Source organism: Lagopus leucura, unplaced genomic scaffold (assembly GCF_019238085.1).
Source record: "Lagopus leucura isolate 7727_CA_CO unplaced genomic scaffold, USGS_WTPT01 Super-Scaffold_100159, whole genome shotgun sequence".
NCBI lineage: Eukaryota > Metazoa > Chordata > Aves > Galliformes > Phasianidae > Lagopus > Lagopus leucura.
This window is the reverse complement of record NW_024962335.1, coordinates 16,216,286-16,239,773: the sequence shown is the minus strand read 5'-3', so window position 1 is coordinate 16,239,773 and position 23,488 is coordinate 16,216,286. Positions and strand designations below refer to the sequence as shown.

At 39.9% G+C, this 23,488-nt stretch overlaps 1 protein-coding gene across 2 annotated transcripts in view; it reads left to right on the top strand.

Annotated features, from left to right (window-relative positions):
* Positions 1-6,652: 6,652 nt before the first annotated feature.
* The window catches only part of WASHC4 (WASH complex subunit 4), a 39,735-nt gene continuing 22,899 nt past the window's right edge, over positions 6,653-23,488 (top strand). For both annotated transcript variants that reach the window (XM_042890449.1, XM_042890450.1), the window contains exons 1-13: positions 6,653-6,767; positions 11,751-11,890; positions 12,640-12,693; positions 12,848-12,913; positions 13,056-13,101; positions 14,756-14,823; positions 17,873-17,955; positions 19,216-19,258; positions 19,780-19,883; positions 20,516-20,636; positions 21,695-21,818; positions 21,929-22,056; positions 23,095-23,255. In XM_042890449.1, coding sequence (XP_042746383.1) covers positions 6,707-6,767; positions 11,751-11,890; positions 12,640-12,693; positions 12,848-12,913; positions 13,056-13,101; positions 14,756-14,823; positions 17,873-17,955; positions 19,216-19,258; positions 19,780-19,883; positions 20,516-20,636; positions 21,695-21,818; positions 21,929-22,056; positions 23,095-23,255 — 1,199 coding nt within the window. In that variant the 5' untranslated portion in view covers positions 6,653-6,706. The remainder of the gene's footprint in view (positions 6,768-11,750; positions 11,891-12,639; positions 12,694-12,847; positions 12,914-13,055; positions 13,102-14,755; positions 14,824-17,872; positions 17,956-19,215; positions 19,259-19,779; positions 19,884-20,515; positions 20,637-21,694; positions 21,819-21,928; positions 22,057-23,094; positions 23,256-23,488) is intronic.

The window sequence follows — 23,488 nt, the reverse complement described above, 5'->3', positions numbered from 1 at the left end:
CTTACAGCTTTCTTGCCCTTTTCACGTTCCAGGGCCTCAATGTCTTTCTTGTGGTGAGGGGCCCAAAACTGAACACGGCACTCAAGATGCAACCTCACCAGTGCTGAGTACATGGGAATGATCACTTCCCCGCTCCTGCTGGCTGCACTGCTGCTTTCTGCTACAAGCCAGGATGCCATTGGCTGCCTTGGCCACCTGGGCACACTGCTGGCTCATGTTCAACCAGCTGTCCACTAACACCCCCAGACCCTTTTCTTCTGCCCCAAGCCTGTAGCAATGCATGGGGCTGTTGTGACCGAAGTGCAGGACTTGACATTTGGTTCTGTTGAAGCCCATACAATTGGCCTCAGCCCATTGATCCAGCCTGCCCAGATCCCTCTGTAGGGCCTTCCTACCTTCAAGCAGATCAACGCTTCCTCCCAGCTTGTCGTCATCTGCAAATTTAGTGTGCACTCAATCCCCTCATTAAGATCATCAAGAAAGATATTAAGCAGGACTGCTCCTAGTACAGACCCATGAGGAACACCACTTGATGCCTTCATTCAGAGTATGTGGTGACTTACTAGATGATGGGACAGTCAACTGAAGGAATTAAGTTCTTTTGAGATACTGAAAACTGAATTGGCTAAACTAGCAGAATTCATCAAAAAGTCCCACTGTAAGGAGGAATGTGCTTATACAAGTGATTCCTTTTCTAGTATCTGTGGCCCAAAGGTTAAAAAGAATGATGTGCAGTAAGTCTAGAACAAGTTATGCAAATTCCAAACAACAGAGTATAAAGAACTTTTACTGTAAACGCTGGCATGAAAAACACTTCCATACTGTGAAGTTTGGAACTGAATTCAAACACTACCAACGTTTATGAGATTCCAGATCTTGGTTCATGGTCCCAAATCCTCTCCAACTACACCACCATTCACCTGGCATTTAGCAGCTGACATGTAGCCTTACGGCAAAATACCTTGTATTCTTAGATAAGCAATTTGTAATGACTTATGGCTGTATTCCTTACACCCCCACAGCACAAATACAACAATTCATGCAGAATACACTAGGACCTTAATTAGTTGGCACATCTTGGTCTCCAAAACACAATGCCAAACCCACTGAGCCTATATCTCCATTTACCATGGCTTTACTCCACGAACTATTAAAATGTTGGGTGACAAAAAGGAAAAATCACTGGAGAAGGTGTCCCTTGTCAGTGGAATCACAGTATAAAGAATAGCAGGGCAGTAGGGTTCAAGACCTACTTTAGATTTTGTAGTAATGAAGAGGGAAAAGACAGGGAGAAGAAGGTTTGAAATCACATACAAGGATGGTATCTGCATACCATCTGCTTCTTTCTTGTGATCAGAGTTGATTAACTCAAACACCAGAGCTTTTAAAACCTGCTTAGTAAATTGACCATGTAGAATTTCAGAGATCAGTATAAACATTCATAGCCAATTCACAAGGATTTTGTTTTGTCACCTGGAAAATGACTACATTGTCCTGTCTCAGAATGAGCAATAGTAGCTTGCAAATTATCAAAGTTTCTTGTTAATCCAGGGAAGGATCCTAGCTCTGATAATACCAGTTGTAGATTTTTGCAATTGATTTGGAACACATTTTAAACACTGAGTTTTCTTCTCTTGATTTCTTCCAGTTTTGCTTCCTGGTTCTTAAAGCCAAAATTTAACTTTGAAAAAAATTGCTATTATCCTCAGTAAGATTTCCAGCATGGTCTTCCCCCCTAACCCAATTATTTCCATTACCTACTTTTCTAGAGAAATATGTCAGCAAGGGGCACAAACAAAAAGAGTGATATGTATAAAAACGTGACACACAAATATTATTCCTAAGTTAAACTTCTTTGTTCAACAGCACACTTACAAAGCAAAACGTGGTTGTATGTGCAGAAATGCACACAGCAGCTGTTAAACCAAATCCAGATGAGCATAATATGATTTCTATCATGAAGAAGTTACTCTGCTTTGAGAGTGTCTTTAAAGATATAATCAAGAATTGGCAAGACCATTGCAGAAGGCTGTGTTCCACAGTACATTGAGTATACACACGTACTGAACTGCCTGGGAAGCTGCTCAATCTTCCAGAATTTATTTTCTTTTGAAAATCATGCCCTGCGGGTCAATAATTGGCTAAACTAGCTTTGAACAGGCTTTTTGTAGTTGAAAATCAGCCTTGATGGGGCTTTTCATAATGAAGAAACATTTGGTCATAGTTCAGACTCACATTCCTCAGGAGTACTTTACAGTTCATCCAGTTTGAAACACTAAGTGGTTAAAAAAATAAATTGAGGCTGTGTACTGGTTATTCCCTAACTATGTTAATTGCATGACAAGTTTCAACTCAAATTTTGTACAGCAACAACTTTTCTTGTTTTGCCACTCACCAACACAGGAAGCTTCTATTTCTTCTTCTCTCTCTGCAACATTTATATACAAAACTTGATTTAATTTTTTCCCCCCCATTTCAGCCTTAAATTAATCTCAGGTTAGAAACTCATGTGGTTTCCAGTGAGGTTTTCACAGTTTACTAATACAGATTTTCTGTCATCTAGACAACCCCTTAAAACTGAACGCTTAACATTTCATGTTTCCAGAGTAACAAAACAGAGCATATATTAGGAGAAGAAAGGGAATTATTTTACTGATTTAAGCAGTAGAAAGAACTGTCATGTTCAGATGCCTTACTCATACATATTATCAGAAGTCTCTCAAATTCCATACAATAAGCTAGAAACTACTTTTGAATAAGTATTATCTTTGTGGATCACAGTCGTAAAGAGCAAGTCTCAGATAGTAAATATTTTCTCAGAATCTGGCTATAAAAACTGAGCAAGAACTATATTTTACTTAAGATATTCATAGAATTTAGCATTAAATGTTCCACAGATGAGGAATGTACAGCGTAGCTGGATTCCTGCAGATCCAGCAAGCCACATTCCTTCTCCTTTAAGTAATTACAATTATACTAATCTTGCTGAAGATGTGCCTGCATACACTAGAAGCAGTTTCTCTGAATGCATTTCACCATTAAAAAAAAAAAAAAAAAAAAAAGGCTCCTATTTGCATTGTTAAGGTTTCCACTAAGTACCAAAGGTCATAAAAATTCTGTGAAAAATGCCACACAACTGTATTGGTACAACCAGGAGTTGGAGTTTGTGATCCTCATGGGTGCCTTTCAACTTGGATGACTCTGTGGTTCTGTGTTTCAAAGGAAAAAAGAGTTCAGTACCTCACACAGTCAAGCCTGTGTTGTTTTACCAATTTATAGACAACTAGCCACTGCATAAATAAAACAGTCATAGTACCAAGCTAATTCTCCTGTGTTTTGGTTTTTAATCTCCCTCTAGTCTGTTCAAAATAAATGAATCCATTCTCAACCTCTTGAAATAATATTCAGACTTCCAAGAATGTCTGTGCTAAACAAAGTCTAAAGATTTTTCTGACTGCTGTAATTTCTAAAGATATTGACAGATACTTGAGCAATCTTAGCAACTTCTTATAAGACAGTAATAAATAAAAACTTCCTAGCACACATGAAAACCCTAAGTGTTACCTGACTTTCAGAAAAGATACTTACAAAATCTGTCAGTGTCCACTTCTGCGAACAGCATAAAGCCATTCAATGAGAATTGAGTACAGTAAATTTATCAATCAGGGCTGAGCTATGCTTGATTCACTTAAACAACAGGCTTCAGGATAAAATCCAAGTAAGAAGAAATAGAAATTGTAGCAGCAGCTGGGCTTGACCTCAGTGTTGGCAACAAACACACTGCCACCTAGCAAGGCACAAGAAAAACAATTAGTCTTTTAACTAATTGCATCATAAACGCCGTCATAAAATTTAACTGATGTACTTGTGTGATTTTTTTGGGTTATTAAGCCTCCTGCTTCTTTCTAAGAAATGCATTAGTTCTACAATTTTCATTCTCAAATACTTTACTTTTCCCATAATCAAAATAAGTCTTGCAATGGCTTATGGTATGGTTATCTTGGTGCAGCGTGGCCGCTGCAGAAACAAACCAGCTCTTAGTGTTGGTGATCTCACAGCCTTGCAATAGCTAGCCTGCTTCTTCAGTCAGTAGCTATTCCCTGAAGGTGGTACAAGGATACTCTTTTCTGAAACAAAACAAACCAACAAGAAACCAAAAACAAACAAACATATAAAAACTTTTAAAGTAGTCTGACAAACCATTTATGTGCAGTCTTCCACAGAAAGGAGCAGTATTTTGTTTCCACAACAAGTAGATGATTGTAGCAAAATTTTTCTACTGCTCTGCTTTTCAAAACTAAAGGACATACCTTGCCTTTGAATGCATGTATGGCTGCTCTACTGAGTACAGTAAAAGCTGCATCTATATGACTGTAGACAGAACGTGATCTTTGAAGTCAAGTATAAATTGTGATTTCATTTCGTGTGACACTTATGTCCCCAGAGGTACATGTATGCACTGCCAGCTGCCAACATCCTGCACAATTACATTACTGGGGAATTAAAAGCCCCATTTCAATAGCTCAACCTCACACAGAAGACTGTGAGTAGAGCAGATGTCCTTGGGCTCTGATCATAGAATCACAGAATCACAAAGGTTGGAAAAGCCTCTAAGATCATCTAGTCCTACTGCCAGGCCGCCCCCCCCCCCCATGCCCACTGACCTTGTCCCTCAGTGCCACATCCACACAGTTCTGGAACACCTCCAGGGATGGTGACTCCACCACCTCCCTCAGCAGCCTGTGCCACTGCAGCACCGCTCTTCCTAAGAAGAAAATTTTCATAATACTCAACCAGAGCCTTCCCTGGTGAAACTGTAGGCTACTTCCTCTAGTCCTGTTGGTGTTACCTGGAAGATGACGCCAAACCCCTCCTCACCGCAATTTCCTTTCAGGTCACTGTAGAGAAAGATAAGGTCTCCCCTGAGCCTCTTGTTCTCAAGACTGAAAAACCTCAGTTCCCTCAGCTGCTCCCTATTAATACTTGTATTCAAACTCCTCAACACTCCCAGATCTTCTTCCTTTACTCAGCTTTTCCAGCCACTCTGCCCCAAGCCTGTAGCAATACATGGGGCTGTTGTGACTGAAGTGCAGGACCCAGCACTTAGTCCTATTCAAGCCCATACAATTGGCCTCAGCCCATTGATCCAGCCTGCCCAGATGCCTGGGTAGGGCCTTCCTACTCTCAGGCAGATCAATGCTTCCTCCCAACTTGGTGTCATTTACAATATTAATCAGAACTGGGGAAAAAAAAAAAAAAAGATAAAAAAAGAAGATACTCTGAACACTTTTCATATGATTTCTCAAAAAATTGGTTTTGATCTCTTCTTTCCCAGATCTAGGCTGTGTAGGAATGGAATGTTGTTTCTGCGTTAGATATTAAAAAGGGGGAATTGATCTGAAGAAGTAGAGCAAAATGCGTTCGTATTTTGTAACTTGTCCTTAGAAATAGCTGATGTGAAAAAAGTAGGAATAGCATATATGTTAGTTAAACACTTTAGAAATACAGTTGCTGAATTGTGTGATTACTTCTTGCTCACAAAAGTGCAGTAGTTTCTAAATGTTCCAAATTGTATAGCTATAGTATTATGGACTAGAAAGCACATTGTGGGGCTGTTCTGCTTGGATAAGAGACCCTCAGCAAAAGAAAAACAGACTTCACAAACATCAAAGAAGCCAGGGCCTCCACACAAGGCTGGATTGCCTTGCTCTGTGGGTAGGCTGGGATGCAACAGGCAGACATCAAGATACTCTGCCCTATCCTCCTTCCAAGCTTATCTCCATGCAAGGACGAGCAGATGTCCAGAAACAATGACCGAATGTTGAATGAGCAAATATGAGGTTAACTAATTAGCGAGATTTGCTTAGCGAGCAAAAATTTATGGTTCGCCAGTATCTGTGTGTTTAGTTGAGTGTCAGGAAGATTGTGAACCTGAAGTACTCAGCCAACGAGGAGCCAGGGGAGAAAGAGAGAAGCGTCGAGTAATAGGGCATAAACGATGTAAGGCTGTTTTCTGCATGCTCTCCTGCGTGCAGGAGGCCCGCCACTGCAATCGCAAATAAAATCTGCTTGGTCAGAGATACCGGCCTGATAAATTGTTTGGATATTTCCAACAGCTGGTCTCTTGAAATGTGCTGTAATGAGCTAAAAACTCACCGACAAGACCAAGCATACCAGCCAGATCTTAGTTCCCTTTAAAATTAATCGATATGGCAAAGGACGGATTGCTTGTCTCCAGAAAACAAGTGCAGCAGTGCTATTTTCAGACTGGCTGCATTACAGAGCTAGCTTTAATGGACGATCTGCAATTACTGATCCATCTCTCCGTGGAGCTGCTATTTCTGTTGCTCTCAGCCCCATGAAATTGCTGATGCTCCCACATCGCTCTTCACAGCCATTTCCGTTTCTGCTGATAGCACAGACTGTGCTGACGTAAGGTCATCGCTGCGGGCACCGCAAGCGGCCCTAGTAGCACTTCCCCTGCCACGCTAAGCGCTTTTACTTCTTTTGTCCTCTAACTGACATTACCAGCGTCCCGAATGGGAGCGAGGCGGGGCTCACGTCACCGCCCACCCCTCCACCACCCCGCCTCCTCCCGGAGTCCCGTTTTCCCCCCCGCCCTCCGCCTCCATTTCCCAGAGTGCGGCGCGGAGCGGGGCAGGAAGTCCCGTGCGCCTGAGTCAGGGGAGGCGGGCGCGGCGCTGCCATGGCGCTGGAGACCCTGTCCCCGGAGTGGGAGTTCGACCGCCTCGACGACGGCTCGCAGAGTGAGCACGCGGGAGGCGGAAGGGCCGGGCTGGGGCAGGGCGGGAGTGTGTGTGTGTGTGCGCGCGCGAGGACGGAATGGGGCTGCGGGCTGAGCGGGCTGAGGAGACCCCTACCAGCCCCTATCGCGAGAGGCGGGCAGTGAGGAAGAGGAGGGAGCAGCTGTGGGAGCTGAGCGGGACCGGCCCCCATCCCGGTTCCTGCCTTCATCCCGGTTCCTGCCTTCTGCTCGCCGCGTTCAGAGCGGGCCCTGCTCCGTGCTCGCCTCAGTGGCTGTCGGGGGGTGTTTGGGTTGGGGGGGAGGGGGGGCTGCTGCGAGCTTTGCTTGTGCCCCCAGCGCGGCGAGGACCGCCGTCTTCGGCTTCTCCCGGTCACCCCTGGGTGCCCACGCGTGTGTGCAGCATCCCCCGGGCAGGCTGAGGCAGCCTGCTGAGATCAATGCGTTGTATGTGCTTTCTGCCGATAAAGGCTGTTTGGCACGGAGCTGGGTGTTCTCTTACACCTTTAGAAAATAGATACGTGAGACCTCGTGGTGCTGAGCTCTGTCAGTGGATGTGTGTGCCCCATCCAAATCCATGTGTTCTCTGCCTGTGGAGCCGGCTGACCTACTTCCTAAATAGAGGTGTATGGCAGTCACATTGAGATACATGCTGTGTGTTGAACTCTGCCAAATTGTAGAGGGAAGGGATGCCATTCAGAGGGACATCAACAGGCTTGAAAGATGGGCCCGGGTGAACCTAACGAGGTTCAACACAGCAAAGTGCAAGGTTTTACACTTGGGAAAGAGGAATCCCAGGCATCCATACAGACTGGAAGGAGTGGTCCTTGAGAGCAGCCCTGCTGAGAAGGACCTGGGGGTCTTGATAGATGAGAAACTTAACATGAGCCAGCAGTATGCCCTTGCAGCTCAGAAAGTAAATGGTATCCTGGGCTCCATCAGAAGAGGGGTGGCCAGCAGGGACAGGGAGGTGATTGTCCCCTCTCCTCTGCTCTTGTGAGGACCCAGCTGGAGTATTGTGTCCGGGTCTGGAGCCCCCAGTGCAAGAAAGACAGTGAGCTGTTGGAGAGGGTCCAGAGAGTCACGAAGATGATCAGGGGACTGGAGCACCTCCCCTATGAAGACTGGCTGAGGGAGCTGGGCTTGTTCAGCCTGGAGAACAGTAGGCTGTGGGGTGACCTCATTGCAGCCTTTCAGTACCTAAAGGGAGCCTAAAAAGAGGAGGGGAATCGTTTCTTTGAAAGGATAGATAACAGCAGGACAAGGGGAAATGGTTTTAAGTTGGGGGAGGAAAGATTTAGATTGGATGTCAGGGGGAAGTTCTTTACAGAGTGAATGGTGAGGTGCTGGAACAGGCTGCCCAGAGAGGTTGTGGATGCCCCATCCCTGGAGGTGTTCAAGGCCAGATTGGATGGGGCCCTGGACAATCTGGTCTAGTATTAAATGGGGAGGTTGGTGGCCCTGCCTGTGGCAGGGGGGTTGGAGATTCGTGATCCTTGAGGCCCCTTCCAACCCTGGCCATTCTATGATTCTGTGAAATTAGTGACACAAGGACACTAGGTGTTGCTGTGAAAATGTGTTACTCGTGGACCATCTGTTTCACATACAGCATTACCTTAGGGTGGTGCCATTAATAATAGCCTATTCGTTATTCTGTCTTTTTGGCAGAAACTGAAGCTTTCCTGAGCTGAGGTCTTTGGCAGCTCTCAAGCCATGGAGTGCAAAGTATGGTTTTCGCTCAGAATATCAGATCTGTGTGGGACTTGTTCATGGCATTACATGCAGCCATGTTACATCACCCAACATCCTCTCAGTATCAAAAGGGAGGCTGTAAAAAGGAAGGTGACAGGCTATGTACAGGGTCTGTTGTGACAGGACAAGGGGAAAAGTTTTCAAACTAGAAACTGGTTATATGGAAGAAGTTCTTTACAGTAAGGGTAGTGAAGTGCTGGCACAGGTTGCCCAGAGACGTGGTGGATGCCCCATCCCTTGTTTCACCCAAGATCAGGCTTGAGGGACCATGAACACCCTGTTCTAGCTGTAACTGTCCCTGTTCATTGCAGAGGAGTTGGACCAGATGGCCTTTGAAGATCCCTTCCAACTCAACGATTTTATGACGTGATGTGCTCTATTACCACCATCTTGACTGTGAACAGTGGCGAAGTTCACAGTACAGTATACAACCAAGGAAAAGCAGAAAAAAAAAAGTCACTTGGAAAAAAAGTGTTGCTTTGCTTTGTCATTATTCACTCTATGCTTGAGTATACTTGAGTATCACAAACTTTTAGAAATCACCATGTTCCTAACTGGGGAAATAGGATGCTGTAGAAGTCCAGTTTACATTATTGTCCCAGGTATTTATTGACACTGCACTTGCAAATCCTGCTGTGGCAATGGATTGCCCGAGTATTGACACTGCTGACTTTATGGAAGAAGATTAAATGAAGTTGGATGTTTTGTGCTGCTAAGCATATCCTCATGCTGTTCCAGTTGTAAAAGCTTTCATTTTATCACCTGAGGAGAAACTAAATCAAACTTCATTGCAAACAGATATGTCTTGTGAAGCGGGTCTGTGGCTTGGAAGAAAAAGAAAATATGTGATTTCTTTTCCTTTTGCATGTAATCCAGTTTCTTTAGGAAAAAAAAGTTATGCATGCTAGAAATCCCCCAGCTTGACGCCGTTTTAATCAATTCAGGCCTACCTGTATCTGGGGGGTTCACTGATAGCTTTCACTCTCATGTCTGCTTTAGAGAAAAGATGATAAATTATTCACACCTGCCTTTTATTTTTTGTATAGAATCAGTATGAGGTGGCACATCAATGTCTGGCAACATTTAGTTTTGTCAATACCTGATATCAGCTCTACTGAGCTACAGCATGGTTTAAGTGCATCTTTTGGCTGCTGGAAAGATGACAGTTTGTGGGTTTTTAGGAAAGTGCTGCTGCTGCGAGATTTTTTGAGATATGCTGCCTATTTAGTCGAGGGAATTGATTTGAGCAGCAGTGCCTGTTTCTTACTCTTGTGTGACTTGTTTTTTTCAATTCTTCCTTATAGTCCCAATACCTCTTTCAATATTTTTTCTGCTCTTAGCTTTGCCTTTTGTGTGACGAGAGAAGGAACAGGAGGGAATACCACAACATGCTTCAGGAATTTAAGTTTCCATACTCTACAGCATCTTCTAACAGTAAAGTACTGCAACTGCCAGGATGGCAGGTTAAGCTCTGTTCTGCAGGGCTCTGCATCTTTTGGAGTTCTAGAGCTTTAGTGCATCAGGGCTTCTAGAAGATGTGCTGGAAGGGATTTGGAAGGTGAATTGGTAGAATAGAAAAAATATGATGATATTTATGTGATGACAAGGGCTGCAAATCCATGTCTGAAGGGCATACTGCTGATAAAGAGTGTTTTGTTCACTTGTTGCTTATCTGCATGAAATTCAGTCTTCTTCATTTGGTGGTGTCTGTGAACCATCAAGACAGGCAGAACCCAATGGCATTAATGTGGAACTTAGTGTGGTATAGCTCACAGTGCATTTTGGACAGGCTTTGCAGCTGAATTGCTGCTGGTTTCAAAGTAGGAGCTTCGCATTCGTTGAGAATTTGTTCCATTTCTCCTCAGTCTCAACTCCCCAGTGCACAGTCCCTCTCTTCTTTGACTCTTCATTTGCCTTTGTTCATTCCTCCCCTTACTTGGCTGGGGCACCTCTTCAGGCACATTTTCTCTTTCTCCAAAATACATCTCTAGGGTAATTGATTCAGCAAAACTGGTTTACTGAAGAGTAGTCATCAACTACCATTTGTCTCAATTACAGACAGCTTAGATGAGCAGGAGGTAAAACCTGCAAAATAAAAGGATTTTTTAGCTTTTGTCACAACCTACTTGCTAAAACACAAAACGGGCATGTATACTGCTACATAAGCTAAAAAGATTGCTGTCTGCAGAGTTGTCTTTGTGTTTTGACAAAATTCAGTTATCCAACTAACTTAAGTTCTTTGGTTATTTATTTTAAAGGCAATGCTATTTTCAACAAAAAGCAAAAGGTTGTAAGCAATTAGATATGCAGTCAAGTCACGTCTTCACTGATGACACTTGAGTCGTCAGATGAGAAAGAATTGCAGTTCCTTATGAAGCGTGGAAGTCCTGAGCTGTGATCACTCTTTCCATGGTTCAGATTGTGCAGCTAAGTCAGTGATTGTGTATTTCTTTTTTGTGTATGTGCGTTAGTGTAGGAGGAAGTATCAGGATAGAGTGAATGAAGCTTTTCAGTTGTCTTTAGACTTGCTATACTAATTCTTACTGCTTCTCTTGGTATTTGACCAGCTGAGTATTTCCTTTTGAGTGTAAGAACCTACTTGGAACTATCAGTGACAGAACAGCTGTGCATTTCCGTGTTCGGTGCTAAGCAGAAGAAAAATTCTGCTGGAAAGTAGTGAGTTGCTATATGGTGGGAATGATTGAAAACCATCAGCTTTCAGTTTAATACTTACTAAGAGGTAATAGGGGGAGAGCAGAAGACAGATTGCTTCCCATGCAAGTTCTACTCAGACTAAAATGATAACACCCAGTGCCTCAAATGTCTAATATCGTTGTCTGTGGCCTGGCTCTGCTGATGGGTAAAATCATCTGCCATGCTGCAATGTGGTTAGTCAGTTCTTTGCTCTGCAACTTGGTGTGGTAGTTAGGTTTGTTCAGATGTTAGTTTAAAAATAAAAGTACACTTCAAAAATATGTTTTAATAAGCCTCTTAAATGTTTGTTATTCTTTCATATTTGGGGTTTATTTGAAATGGGCACTGAGTTGGATATTGGTTTTCAACACGTAAGAACTTTGTGTTACAAAGATGCAGTTGTTTCAAGAAGAAAATGCTGCACCAAAACTTGGTATGCAGTACTACTTGCTAAATAGCAACAGATTAAAACGTTAATGAACTTTGGGATATTGGAGTTTACAGAGCATTTTATGTAACTATCAATGTTATGAATTCTCAGAAATCCATGCTGAAGTGCAGTTGAAGAATTATGGAAAATTTCTTGAGGAGTACGCATCTCAACTGAAGAGAATTGAAGATGCTCTGGATGACTCTGTTGGAGATGTTTGGGACTTCAGTCTTGATCCTATTGCTTTAAAGGTCTGCTTCTATTTAATACATGTTGAAACTGTTATTTTCCTAATTCCTTCTTCCTTTCAAACCTGATAAGTGAAAGCTTCTTGCCTTTGTGCTTCTAAAATGTTGACTTTTGTGTTTGAGAAGCCTATCCAATGCAGTTTTAATTGTTCTTCTTCCAGAACTGTTTTATTCTTTGGTCATAAGTTTCCTGTAGAGCATAACTATTTTTCATCACTGAACTGGGACATAAAAGTGAGAAGTACTTTTCAGTGTTGTTAACATATGGAACTTGTATGTGCAGAAGGTGTAGTCTCAGTCAGTCCTCCGTCTATTCAGATTACATGTAGGGCCTCTGTAGTGCTGAGCATATGTGAACTTGTCGGCTGTGAGACGACTTCAGTACAAAATCTCAAGTGCCTGCATGGAGATACACACAATGCTTCCTGTTTCCTGCATTTGGAATTCCTAATTTCTCTTAGATTTCCGGAGTTGTTTTTATTCTGTGTGCACCATAATGACTGTGTTTTTGCATTTCAAGTTTTATGAGTAATTTGATGTAAATCCTATATAGTGTGGCTAGTTCTTAATGCATGAATGTGCAAAGAGAAGGCTTCCTGCAGCGCAGGTTGTTGGTAAGGTGCCATTACTGGCTCTTTTTACTGACCTTACTTGAGATTAAACTGTAAAAAAGTTACACTAATTGCTTAGTTGCTTAAATGTGGTTCTGACAAGTGTTTTCTAAAGCTTTTGTTTATTTTAATCAATTCTAGCTTTTGCCATATGAGCAGTCCTCTTTACTGGAGCTCATAAAGACGGAAAACAAGGTAATTGCTTTATGGTTAAAAGAAGAGGGGGGGGGGAAATTTATTTTATCTAAAACTGATCTGTTTGATCCATTTTAAACATGAAAAATGCTCTGTAGGATTTTTATTTGCTGTAGTTCTGTGATGGTAATCTGCTTTTTTTCCCTGAATCTAGGTTCTAAACAAAGTAATAACTGTGTATGCTGCCCTTTGTTGTGAAATCAAGAAGTTAAAATATGAGGTAAGTTCAGCTTCAATTACGTGTATGAAAGATTGATGATCTGATAAAGATTTATTATTTTGCAATAAGATATACTGTCTAAATAACTTTTGTAGCATGACCACTGATTTATTAAAAGACAAATTTATGTTTCTGTTGATAGGCAGAAACGAAATTTTATAATGGCCTCCTGTTTTATGGAGAAGGAGGTAAGTAGCTCCCTTTACTGGAGAAGTTTGTAGTTTTGCTTCATTGCTTCCAATTGTATTAAATGCTGCGGGAAGTCTGTTTTTATATTACAGGTGCATGCTTTCACTATATCACTAAATGATAAATACAAAATAATGGACTTTGTGATAATAGAGCTGGCATTAAGACTTTATAAATGAAGCCTGATTATCTGCACTAAGTGTTGTCATGTTAATGGGAAGTTTTGTTGCAGCATGACGTAAGTGAGAAGTACGGAATATGGACTTGACATTTTTCAGGCAGATGACCTTTAAGTGAAGATAGTGGGAGAATGCACGAGATGTAAAAAAAGCAGTGCTTTTGAAATTCGTGACTTTTTTCAGTAAGCATCTTGGCTTCTTAATGAGATTACATTTAGTGTTTAGGTGCACAGAAATCTGAGTTTATACACTGTAGCAGCTGTTTTTTCTAAGTATGGCATTGAATACCTGTATTTCACTTGGAAACACATTATCCTCAACCAACTTACTTCCTGTTAGGACTGTTTTTTGCAGGAGTTGTAGTTGGTTGTAGTAAAGCCATGAATTTACGACCATGTGGCTCCTGCCTTCTCTATATAGCAGGAAACATTTTTTTCATTTTGTTCTCTAAGTGATGAGGATTATTGTAGGAACTTCAGCTGATTGCGTTGCTTTTTGGATAATCTGCTAATTTCAAGATAGGAAAGGTTGCATAGAAAGCATGAAGGGGAAGGATGCAGTGTCTAAATGGTTATAGAGGCTCATTTAAATTTTGCTCACTGTTCTAAAGGAATATTTTTATGAAGACCAGAAACTTTAAACTAGATATTATTTAGAAGTTTCCTTGTACATGTTGAATGATCACCTCTCTAATCAGGAGGCTGCTTTTCTTTAACACTATTGTTTTTGTGTTTTTTTTTTTTTTTTTTGTGGATGAACTTGCAATTGTAAGGTATTTTTTCCATAGTGGCCCAATAGAAAAATCTCAAATCTAAAGCATTAAGCTATCATCTCCTTAAAAAGACTGTCAGGTAGTACTACAGCTATTCCAGCTGTCCAAAAGGCTTTAATGTGGTGATGTGATTGCTGGATCTCGTAGTATCTGATTAGTGTACTTTGTCACACATGTAGTACTTTGGACATAAGGTTGAGCCAGTTGTTTTGTGCTGGATAGCATATAGGAAAAAAAATCAATTTATTGATGAAGTTGTATGCTACACAGTTTTTCTGTTGATTTATGATGTTATATATCCTTTCAGCTAATAACCATGCCAGCACACATTCTTTGCAATGTAAATACCTTGCTTTTACAAACCTCTTTTAATGGAAACTTTGATGTACAGTTATGTAAGCTATATTCTGTAAGATATATTCCTTTAAGGAATTCAGTTTCGTAATTATTTTCTTACAGGTGATGGAAACTTTTTTTCCTGCTTTATGCATAACTTAAAAGCAATTCTATTGGGGAAGGAATTTCAAAATAATTCTATCTTAGGAAGCAAAATTAAAAGCTTTTAAAGTTCCACCAGTAGGCTTGTAGGTGTGCACTGAATTTGTATGACAAACATACCTGATTTGGAAGGCGAGCTCCAGGGTGTAACGAATAGCTCTAATGCAGCCTTTTTAAAGTAGTGACAGCTCTTTGTCTTTGAAGCCACAGATTCCAGCATGGTGGAAGGAGATTGTCAAATACAGATGGGAAGATTTGTTTCCTTCTTGCAGGTAGAGTATCTTGATTTTTGACAGCAATTATAATATTAATTTTATTTGCAAAGTGGATTGAGAAGTCTTCAGTATCCTGCTTGCATCTTGCTGAAAGGAGCTGCAGTCATTTGATACTGTCATTATGTTTTACCTGCTTGTCTCTTGCTACCACAATTCACTTAGAATGCTGCTGTTTAACTTGGTTTGCTCATCTACTCATATTTGGTTTTTTTTGTTTACATTAGTCTAAAACTTTGGAAGACTTGTGAGAGGGTAGGTTGTAATTTGTGAAATCTTTGTCCAAGGAAATTAGAATTTCTTAACCAAATTTCAGTAAGAATGGGGTAAGTATATGGGGTTGTTCCATTTGATAGTAAGGTCAAGGATTTCTGTTGTTACAGTTTTGATTAGCAAGTTTCATTGAAAACTGGGCATGAATTAATGGTTCATACACTGTCATGTAGCTGTTGGGAGGTGAAATTAAAGTATGTACCTGGGGAAGAAAAATTGTTTGTGCCACACTCAAGCTTTCAGGGAAGAACATTCATTTTGGACACAGTTTGGTTGCCATGAGTATACTTTGCATGAAAACAAGGTCTGTGTTTCTTCTGGTGATTTCCTGTGATCTTAGATTTCTGTCTGCTCTGCAATTTCTTTTTCTTTATAATAGCTTAAGTGACTTTTATTCCATAAATGCATTTTTATTCAATATTTCTTGTAATGAAGGAAATGTTAAAGTGGAGAAGATACAGGAAACTCTTCGAATGCTTAAATGAATTGTTAAAATTTCTTTTCTTGCTCTATCATGGCAGTGCTTATTTACTGAGTCATTAGTAGGTTGAATGCCATATGAAGTTGCTTCTCAACCTGTCTTCCTGTGCCCAAATGCAGTTGCTAGGATGTCTTTTGTTGTTTTTGTTTTTCCCTGTCTTTTTCATCCTTTTTGCCTTACTAACGTGGGCAGTTTCTTTTTTCAAACTATTTCTCACTGAGGTGAGATCTGGTGGTTCTGAGATGGGGCTGCTGTACATTATGGGGGTTTTTTTCTAGACTTTTTTTTTTCTCCCTGTTAGGACTTTTTTGAGATAAAAAGTTGAGGGCAAAGTACTTGGCAGCCTAGATATCTTCAGCATAAGTGAAATACAAAGCTCCTTGTAGTACAGGATGAGCTTACAGGTTATATCCCATTGAATGTGTTTATAGTGGAAGTGTTACATAAACACAGCAGTCTTACTTGTGATCCCACTTTGTCTATGTCCTACCATAGCTTGTTGAATATTGAGCATGAGAAAGCAGGCAGACACAGGACATTATCCCAGAGGGAAAGTTACCATACTGACTGTTGGCTTGGATAAAGCTATGAGGAGAACTCTTTTTTCTTTTCCAGTCTATTTCAACTTGTGTTGTTCTGGACCCACTCAGCAGTAACTGAACATATGCCCATTGACTGGAAAATGCTGTTAAGGTCAATGTTATGAGCTTTTTCCTGAGGGCAATGTAAAAACACAACCAAAGACTATAAAAGATGAAATGTTTCCACAGAGTTAACATCTATGCTCTGGTTTACTGACACTTGGGAGTTAAATATTCTCTGCACATCAATATACCTTTTTTTACAGCTTAATTAACTAAAATTTGCTATGTAAAAACATTTAAATTATCAAATCAGTGTCGTGAAACACTACTAGGTAGTGTTGATCTTGCAGAAGATGGTATTTGAAGAGCCCTGACAAACTAACAATTGTCTGTATTAGGTAGCTGATAAAATGCTGTTAAATTGGACCATTGCCTGGAAATTTTGAAGAGGCAGATGGTGCACCTTCCCAAGGAAACATGATCTCAATTGTCTATTAATGTGCTCTTCTGGAGTCTGTTGGCTGGTTTCAGCTGCATTTGATAGAGCAATACAAGCATTACAAGCAATACAAGAAGTAAAGACGCTTTCATGTTTTATGGAAACTGGTGACTAATAGAATGCAGAAACCCAAATAAGATCTATTTTTGATGGAGAGAAAGACAGAATTCAGCTGTTAGCCTGTCTTCTGGCAAGAACAGCAGGCTGGCTGCTAGCCTGTGTGGGCTGTCTTGCTTGGGAGCCATCTGTCTGCTGACTGGCCAGACTCATCCCATGCAGGCTTCTCCCCGATTAGATTATAGGATGAATTAATAAGCAAATACTATTTGTGGTTAAGAGAAACTCAGATTAATTTACCCCATTTCTCAAGGCGTACCTTGTTAAAATCCATTATAGAAATTCAGAATTTTTTATGGTCAGAGTTGAGCTCTTTTTAGTCATGATTTACTATATAACTGAGCTCAAGTTTTGCTTTGCTTGAGCATCCCTCTCAAAGGCTCTGTTCTTTTATTTTTATTTTTTTTTCTTTGAAGACAGCATTCTATGGCTGATTACTATTATAGTATGCATGGGCCCCTCTTCTTTGTTAGTTTGTAATTTGAACTTGTCTGTCACCAGCTTCCAGAGTGTGACTCTTGAATCTAGTGGGAAAAGGCACAGCCTTTGCTTTTAGGGATATTTGAATATTCGCTCCAAAGGTACTTGTACACTTTAAGTCTCTTCTCAGTGTCTCTAATAAATTGAACTCTTGAAAAATTAACAACAAAAGATATTTAAAGCACATTGAGCTCCTGAGGGGTGACTCTTTTCCACGCCTTCTCAAAGGCCCAATAAGCTTTTAAATGTGGCCCTTTAACATTAAATATGGTATTTCAGTATCAGTCTCTAGCTTGTGAAAACAAGTTAGATGCAGGTGTTTTCTTCAATCTTTTCTCTGTCTAAAAGTGCACATTGGTACTTTAGTATTTCAAGATATACTGGAAGCTTTGTACAGTAACCTTTTGACTTAAACCCAAATCCTTTTTCAGACCTCTTAATTACTAGGATAATGTTTCCCATCCTGTTGTAGGTCTGTCCACTGACTTGGATTAGGGTTGTAGTTCCAACTTACGCTGCAAGTTTAGTGATTTATATTCTGTATTTTGGAAGTAATGATGTTATCCATAAGAAGAGGCTATATATGTATGTGGTTTTTATTTTCTTGTATTTCAGGAGCTGTCTTGCTTTGTTACCCGATGTTACGAAGTGGTGGTGAATGTAGTGCATCAGTTGGCTGTTCTGTACACCAGCAACAAGTAATTATTCCCTGAGATGCTGTATCACTTTTTATGTAGTTTAAAAATGTACATGATATAAACGTTCTGCCTAAGGGTTGATTATTTTGGGAATATTATTATCTAGAAATATGAAGGATGCTTTGTTGCACAAATTTGGGCTTCATTACCCATCTTCAAGTTTATTTTCAGGAAAGTTGAAGCTCTTATTAAATGAGATGCAAGTGTTGTGTTGTTTTTTTTTTCTTTTAGATAGACTGATGCTTTGGAGGCTCTTAATCTTGTTGTTCAAGAGATCCTCTTGCTATTCTTGCAGTCTCCCTCTGCGAGACTCTTTCTTTTGATTGCTATAGTAGATACCAGAGCTTTCAGAGCTTAGAAATCAGATCACTTTCACAATCCAATGTTTAAATATGTGGTTTTCTTAAACTTGGTGGTTGAACTGGTACTGATGAACAAGTTACTGTCACTTGCCATGTGACTTTATGCCTTTGTGCATGCAGTGTTGCTTTAGCATGACTGAGAGAGCCCCAAGTAAGCTGCACAAATGAATCAGTGGTATCTATGAAATCACTGGTTTATTCTTTAGTATTCAACATTGATTATAATCTTCAGACAAAAGATGCTACGGGTGAGATTGCTGGTTGTTTTGATGTTGCCAGTCATGTTATATATTTCTGACAGAACAGTCTTTTTTTTAACATGTGATGTTCAGCTTAGTGAGCGTGGTTGTGCTTAGTTCTTCTACTCAAAGGAGAGTTGAGCCCTGAGTCAGATTGTTGAGTTGAGCTCTAGAGATCAAGAGCCCTGCTGTTCTCTTGCTATTTCTCCCCAAGTAGTTTAGCATCATTCTTAGTGTTATTGGTTGTTTTCATTTTTGTCGTACACTGCAGCACAAGATAGACTTTCTGTGTAGTGCTGAGTGAGAAAGGCTGGATGTGTAGCTTAGTTATGGCTTGGCTGAGTATGTGAAGTGGCTTTGTACTTTTGAGCCCTGGGACTGTGTCAAGACTGCTTAGCATAACTGACTTGGGAATTGTTGCTAGTACGTGTGCACTGGATGAAATCAGTGGCTTAAACCAGATACATGCCTTGCATTCAGTACCAAATTTGATCATATGCTTTAATCATATTTGGAAGCTTATCTTATTTTCTGAATTTACTGTATAAGTGAAGAAACATACTCTAAGAAACAAAAAAAAACACTCTTTGATACAGAGGTGCTAAATATTCTCTGTTCTAAGGAGTAGTAATATGTTAAAATACTTATTTTATTTACAGGAATGCACCTAAAATTATAGAGACATCAGGAGTTCATTTTCAGGTGGGAATAATTTTGTGCCTTTTTGCTTATGTTATTTTTTTTTGTTTTTTGTTTTGTTTTTTGTTAATGTATTTGTCTTAACCCTGAGAAAATTAGCAAGAAGGTGAATTTCAAGAACAACTTTCAGTCTGGAGTCACCTTTACAGATTGTATTTGCTTAATCAGCTTTTTCTGGCCTTTACCTGGGAAGAGCTGCTACTTTGTTCCTGTCAGACTCTGGCTTTCCTAGCTGAGAAGTGTTTGCATGCTTTGTTACTGTATGTAATATGTGCTTCTGCTTTTAGCTAGTTTTGAAAATCCTATCTTCAGTGTCAGATCAATGAATCTGAGGGGGTGCTTGCATACAAACTGTTTTTCCTTGTTTGCCATTACAGATAATATTAAATACTTAAGCAACCAGGAAATCTCTGATTTAACTCTAGCTGATGCCTTGCTGGCTCATCACGTATTGAAAAGACCTGGTATTTTATATGCAGTGCCCCACATGCAGTAGACACTTCATTTTCTTCTTTCTCAAACAGGCGATGTATGAGCATCTGGGAGAACTGCTGACAGTCTTAATCACTCTGGATGAAATAATTGACAATCATGCCACTCTGAAGGATCACTGGACAATGTACAAGAGGTGTGTCTCTGAAGGTGTGACAAATATTCTCATGACATAAAAGATAAAAGCATGTGCATGTGCCTTCTTTCAAAAAAATTAGTTTGGGGACATGGAATTTTTTAGCCTTGTGCATTAGCTGGAAACCTCAAGAAGGAGCAGGGCAAAGCTCCCATTTTGTCCTTCTAACAGCATAAGGAAGTTTTTAGTGCTGAATTTCACGTTTGCCATTCCAGAAGCTGTGTGGTAAGTATCTTGAAAAAGAATAATGGTTCAAGGGGTTTAAAATGCATTTGATAAGAAATCTTATTTTATGCAGAACTGACTTAAGACCATTCATATCCATATTGATCGAAGGCTTTGGAATAGATTTGAGTAAGAGCATTATCTAAAGCAAGAAGTAAAGAATCAACAACTATGTAGGCTGTTAAATTAGTGGAAAAAGAACAATTTCAATGAAAACATCAATAGATTGTAGTTGTTTAAATGTAAGTGGCTTAAACAGACTTGTTTGTTTTTAATAATTTGGAGTTGCTGCTGGGCAGAGATACAGGCAATTAAAACCTGTTCCACGAAACAGTGATATTAGGATACTGTAGGATATTATAAACTGTCAGTACATCTTAAATTCTTTTTATGTCTACTCCTTACAGGCTGCTAAAATCTGTCCATCACAACCCTTCCAAGTTTGGGATTCAAGAAGATAAACTGAAGCCATTTGAAAAGTTGCTTTTGAAACTGGAATGCCAGTTGCTTGATGGAATGATATTTCAGGTAACAAAATTAAAGTTCACCAATATGGTAGAGAAAACTGACAGTAAAGTGAGACTGTTTATAATATAGTTTTTAATAGGATGCCACACGTCTGTGTGTATTTTCTTTTTCGTGTGTGTTTGTGTGTTTGTATATTTTTGTTGTTGTTTGCTGGCTTGGTTTGTTCCAGATAGTGGATCTATTGTATGATCCTTCCTTCTGCTTCCCTCGTGCTAGAGTTGTGCCAGGCCTTGAATGCAGTTAATGCTTGCTGTTGTGTAGAATGAAAGAAACACAGAAAACTTGGCATTAGGACTGTGTATTCTCAAGGACATTCTTTTTTCATCCAGAAATTTTCATAGTGGTTATTCAGGCTATGTATAGATCCACTTAATTCCAGTTACAGCTAAACTGCTAAATGATAAAACATAATTTGTCCCTTCCTTTCAAAGGATGCTGCTACCAACTATGTGGTTTTTTTTCATCTTGACTTTTTATACAAAAGCTTCATTATCGGTTTAGATTCTGTTATTCATTCATTTCCCCTCCTGTCCTGCCAACACCCCTCCCTAACAAGCATACGTGACTAATTTCTCAAATGAAATCCTACTGAAGATTATAATAACAGTTATAGAAACAGTCTAAAATCTTCATATTTTTGCATTTTGACTATTGTGTGGTTATGAGTATTTTCATGCTACGAGATCGTGATCTGCATCATACATAGGGTGGTCTTGTTTAGGTAATGGGCATTAGTAAATGTTAGTACAAATGTGCATCTGGTTTCTTGGTAGCAGCACATCATGTGATTTCTTTATAAGTGCCCCATGACAGAAATTTTAAATCATTAAGTTTTTTTTAAATGCTAAGTGTAAGAGAGGTTTTTAATGTTTCCTGTGTGGTTTAGTATATGAAACAACCTAAACATATATCAAAATCCACGTGAAGTGTAAGGTTGTGACTTCACATAAGCACGATATGACATATACCAATGAACCCTAGCATGATTCTTCTCTTGCAGATTTTTATCTTTGAGGCCTGAAATTCACAGCATTGTAAATTTTTTTTTTTTTCTATAGGCCTGTATAGAACAGCAGTTTGATTCCATAAATGGTGGAGTGTCTGTGTCAAAGAACAGCGCGTTTGCTGAAGAATTTGCTCACACTCTTCGCACAGCCTTTGCAAATGTTGAAGGCAAACTTGGTAATGCAAACTGATGTTTCTCCTGTCAGGTTCACTGTTTCTAAACATGTGAGTAGATTTCTAAAAGGACTTTCGTGTGTGTGTGTGTGTGTGTGTGTGTGTTTCTGCAGGTGAACCTTCAGAGATTGACCAGAGGGATAAATATGTAGGCATCTGCGGCCTTTTTGTACTGCATTTTCAGATTTTTCGGACCGTAGACAAGAAATTTTACAAGTCATTGCTGGATGTCTGCAAAAAGGTGAGTGCTTTGCTCTTCTTGTTAATAATTAAGAGGAAAGGAATAGTCTGTATAAATGAAGGGCTTAGTTTTGTTGGCTGTGTAGTGTGCTTAAGACTTGGGAATAGAAAGAACACAGTTTACCGAAAGGAGTCAGGGAACAGACTTCAAAACTTTTTGCCTTTTTACAACATGCTCCCCTCTCTCCTTTGTTTTAAAAGACGGTCTAAAGCCCGTGCAGTCACTTTGTGTTTTATACTTAGTAAGCAGCAATGTAAAATAACTTAAAATTATCATTAAAATGTTTATTCTCAAGTTTAATACGGCAGTGAGGACAAACAGTTGTTGGTTGAAGTGTGAACATCGTGGCACTGAATAAATGCTCTGGGATTTGGCTTGGTTGCACGCATGTTTTGAAAGCCCTCTAAGTTAAAGGTGATCAGGGCTTTTTAGTTTTGGGTAATATTAAGGAATGGTTAAATTCTGTAACACTGTAAAGGAAACACTGAGAGTGGTAACAGCTTTGCTTGTAATGTCCTTAATGGACTTCTAGAGGAAAACATTTTTGATGACTTTTTAAAATATGATCATTTATACTTTGAAATTGATTATGCAGATATAAAAGAAGCTGAATTGTTTGTTGTGGTTGACAGGAGGCATGAGAAGCAGATGTTTCATAAGTGTGCATAGTGCCATAGTGTTTTCATGTAATTACTTATTATTCATTGTTTATTAATTCTGAAGTCATAGCCTGAACCAGCCTGATTGAGCACCTAGTGAAGGGACACAGCGAGCCCAGGGAGCACAGGTGAAAGCAGTTCACCTCCCTAAGCCTCATTTAAGAGCTGGCTGCCATGAGGGAAGGTTCTTTACCTGGAGATCCTCCTTTTGGAGTACTTGATAAGCCCTGATCCTTGGTCACAATCCACTTAAAGAAAGATTTGTTTACCCATTCCATCACCCTTTTTCAGATAATTTAGAACTGGTTATCTGCTGTTGCCTTTCCCTACACTTTCTAATATGCCCCCCCCCCCCCTTTTTTTTTTTTTTTGGCTACAGGTACCAGCCATCACGTTAACTGCAAACATTATCTGGTTTGCTGATAACTTTCTGATTCAGAAGATACCAGCTGCTGCCAAACTTCTGGATAAGAAAAGTATTCATACAATTAAAACACAAAGGGAAAACTTCTTACAGCAGAAGGCTCAGTCACTTACCAAGTATGCTACCTAAATATTACTTCATTGTGCTGTTTGTAAACATGTGGGTTTCCCTATTCTTTCCTAAACTTAGCAGTGCTACAAAACACATTAGTACACTAAGTAGCAAGAAAAAAGTTGGTGCACTTTCTACAATCCTGCTTGAAAAGTGTTGGTCAGAGCTAAATGTTTTTTCATGCTCTCGGAAAAACTGTTATTGCTTGACCTAAATCACAAAGTTCTTGATGGTTTTA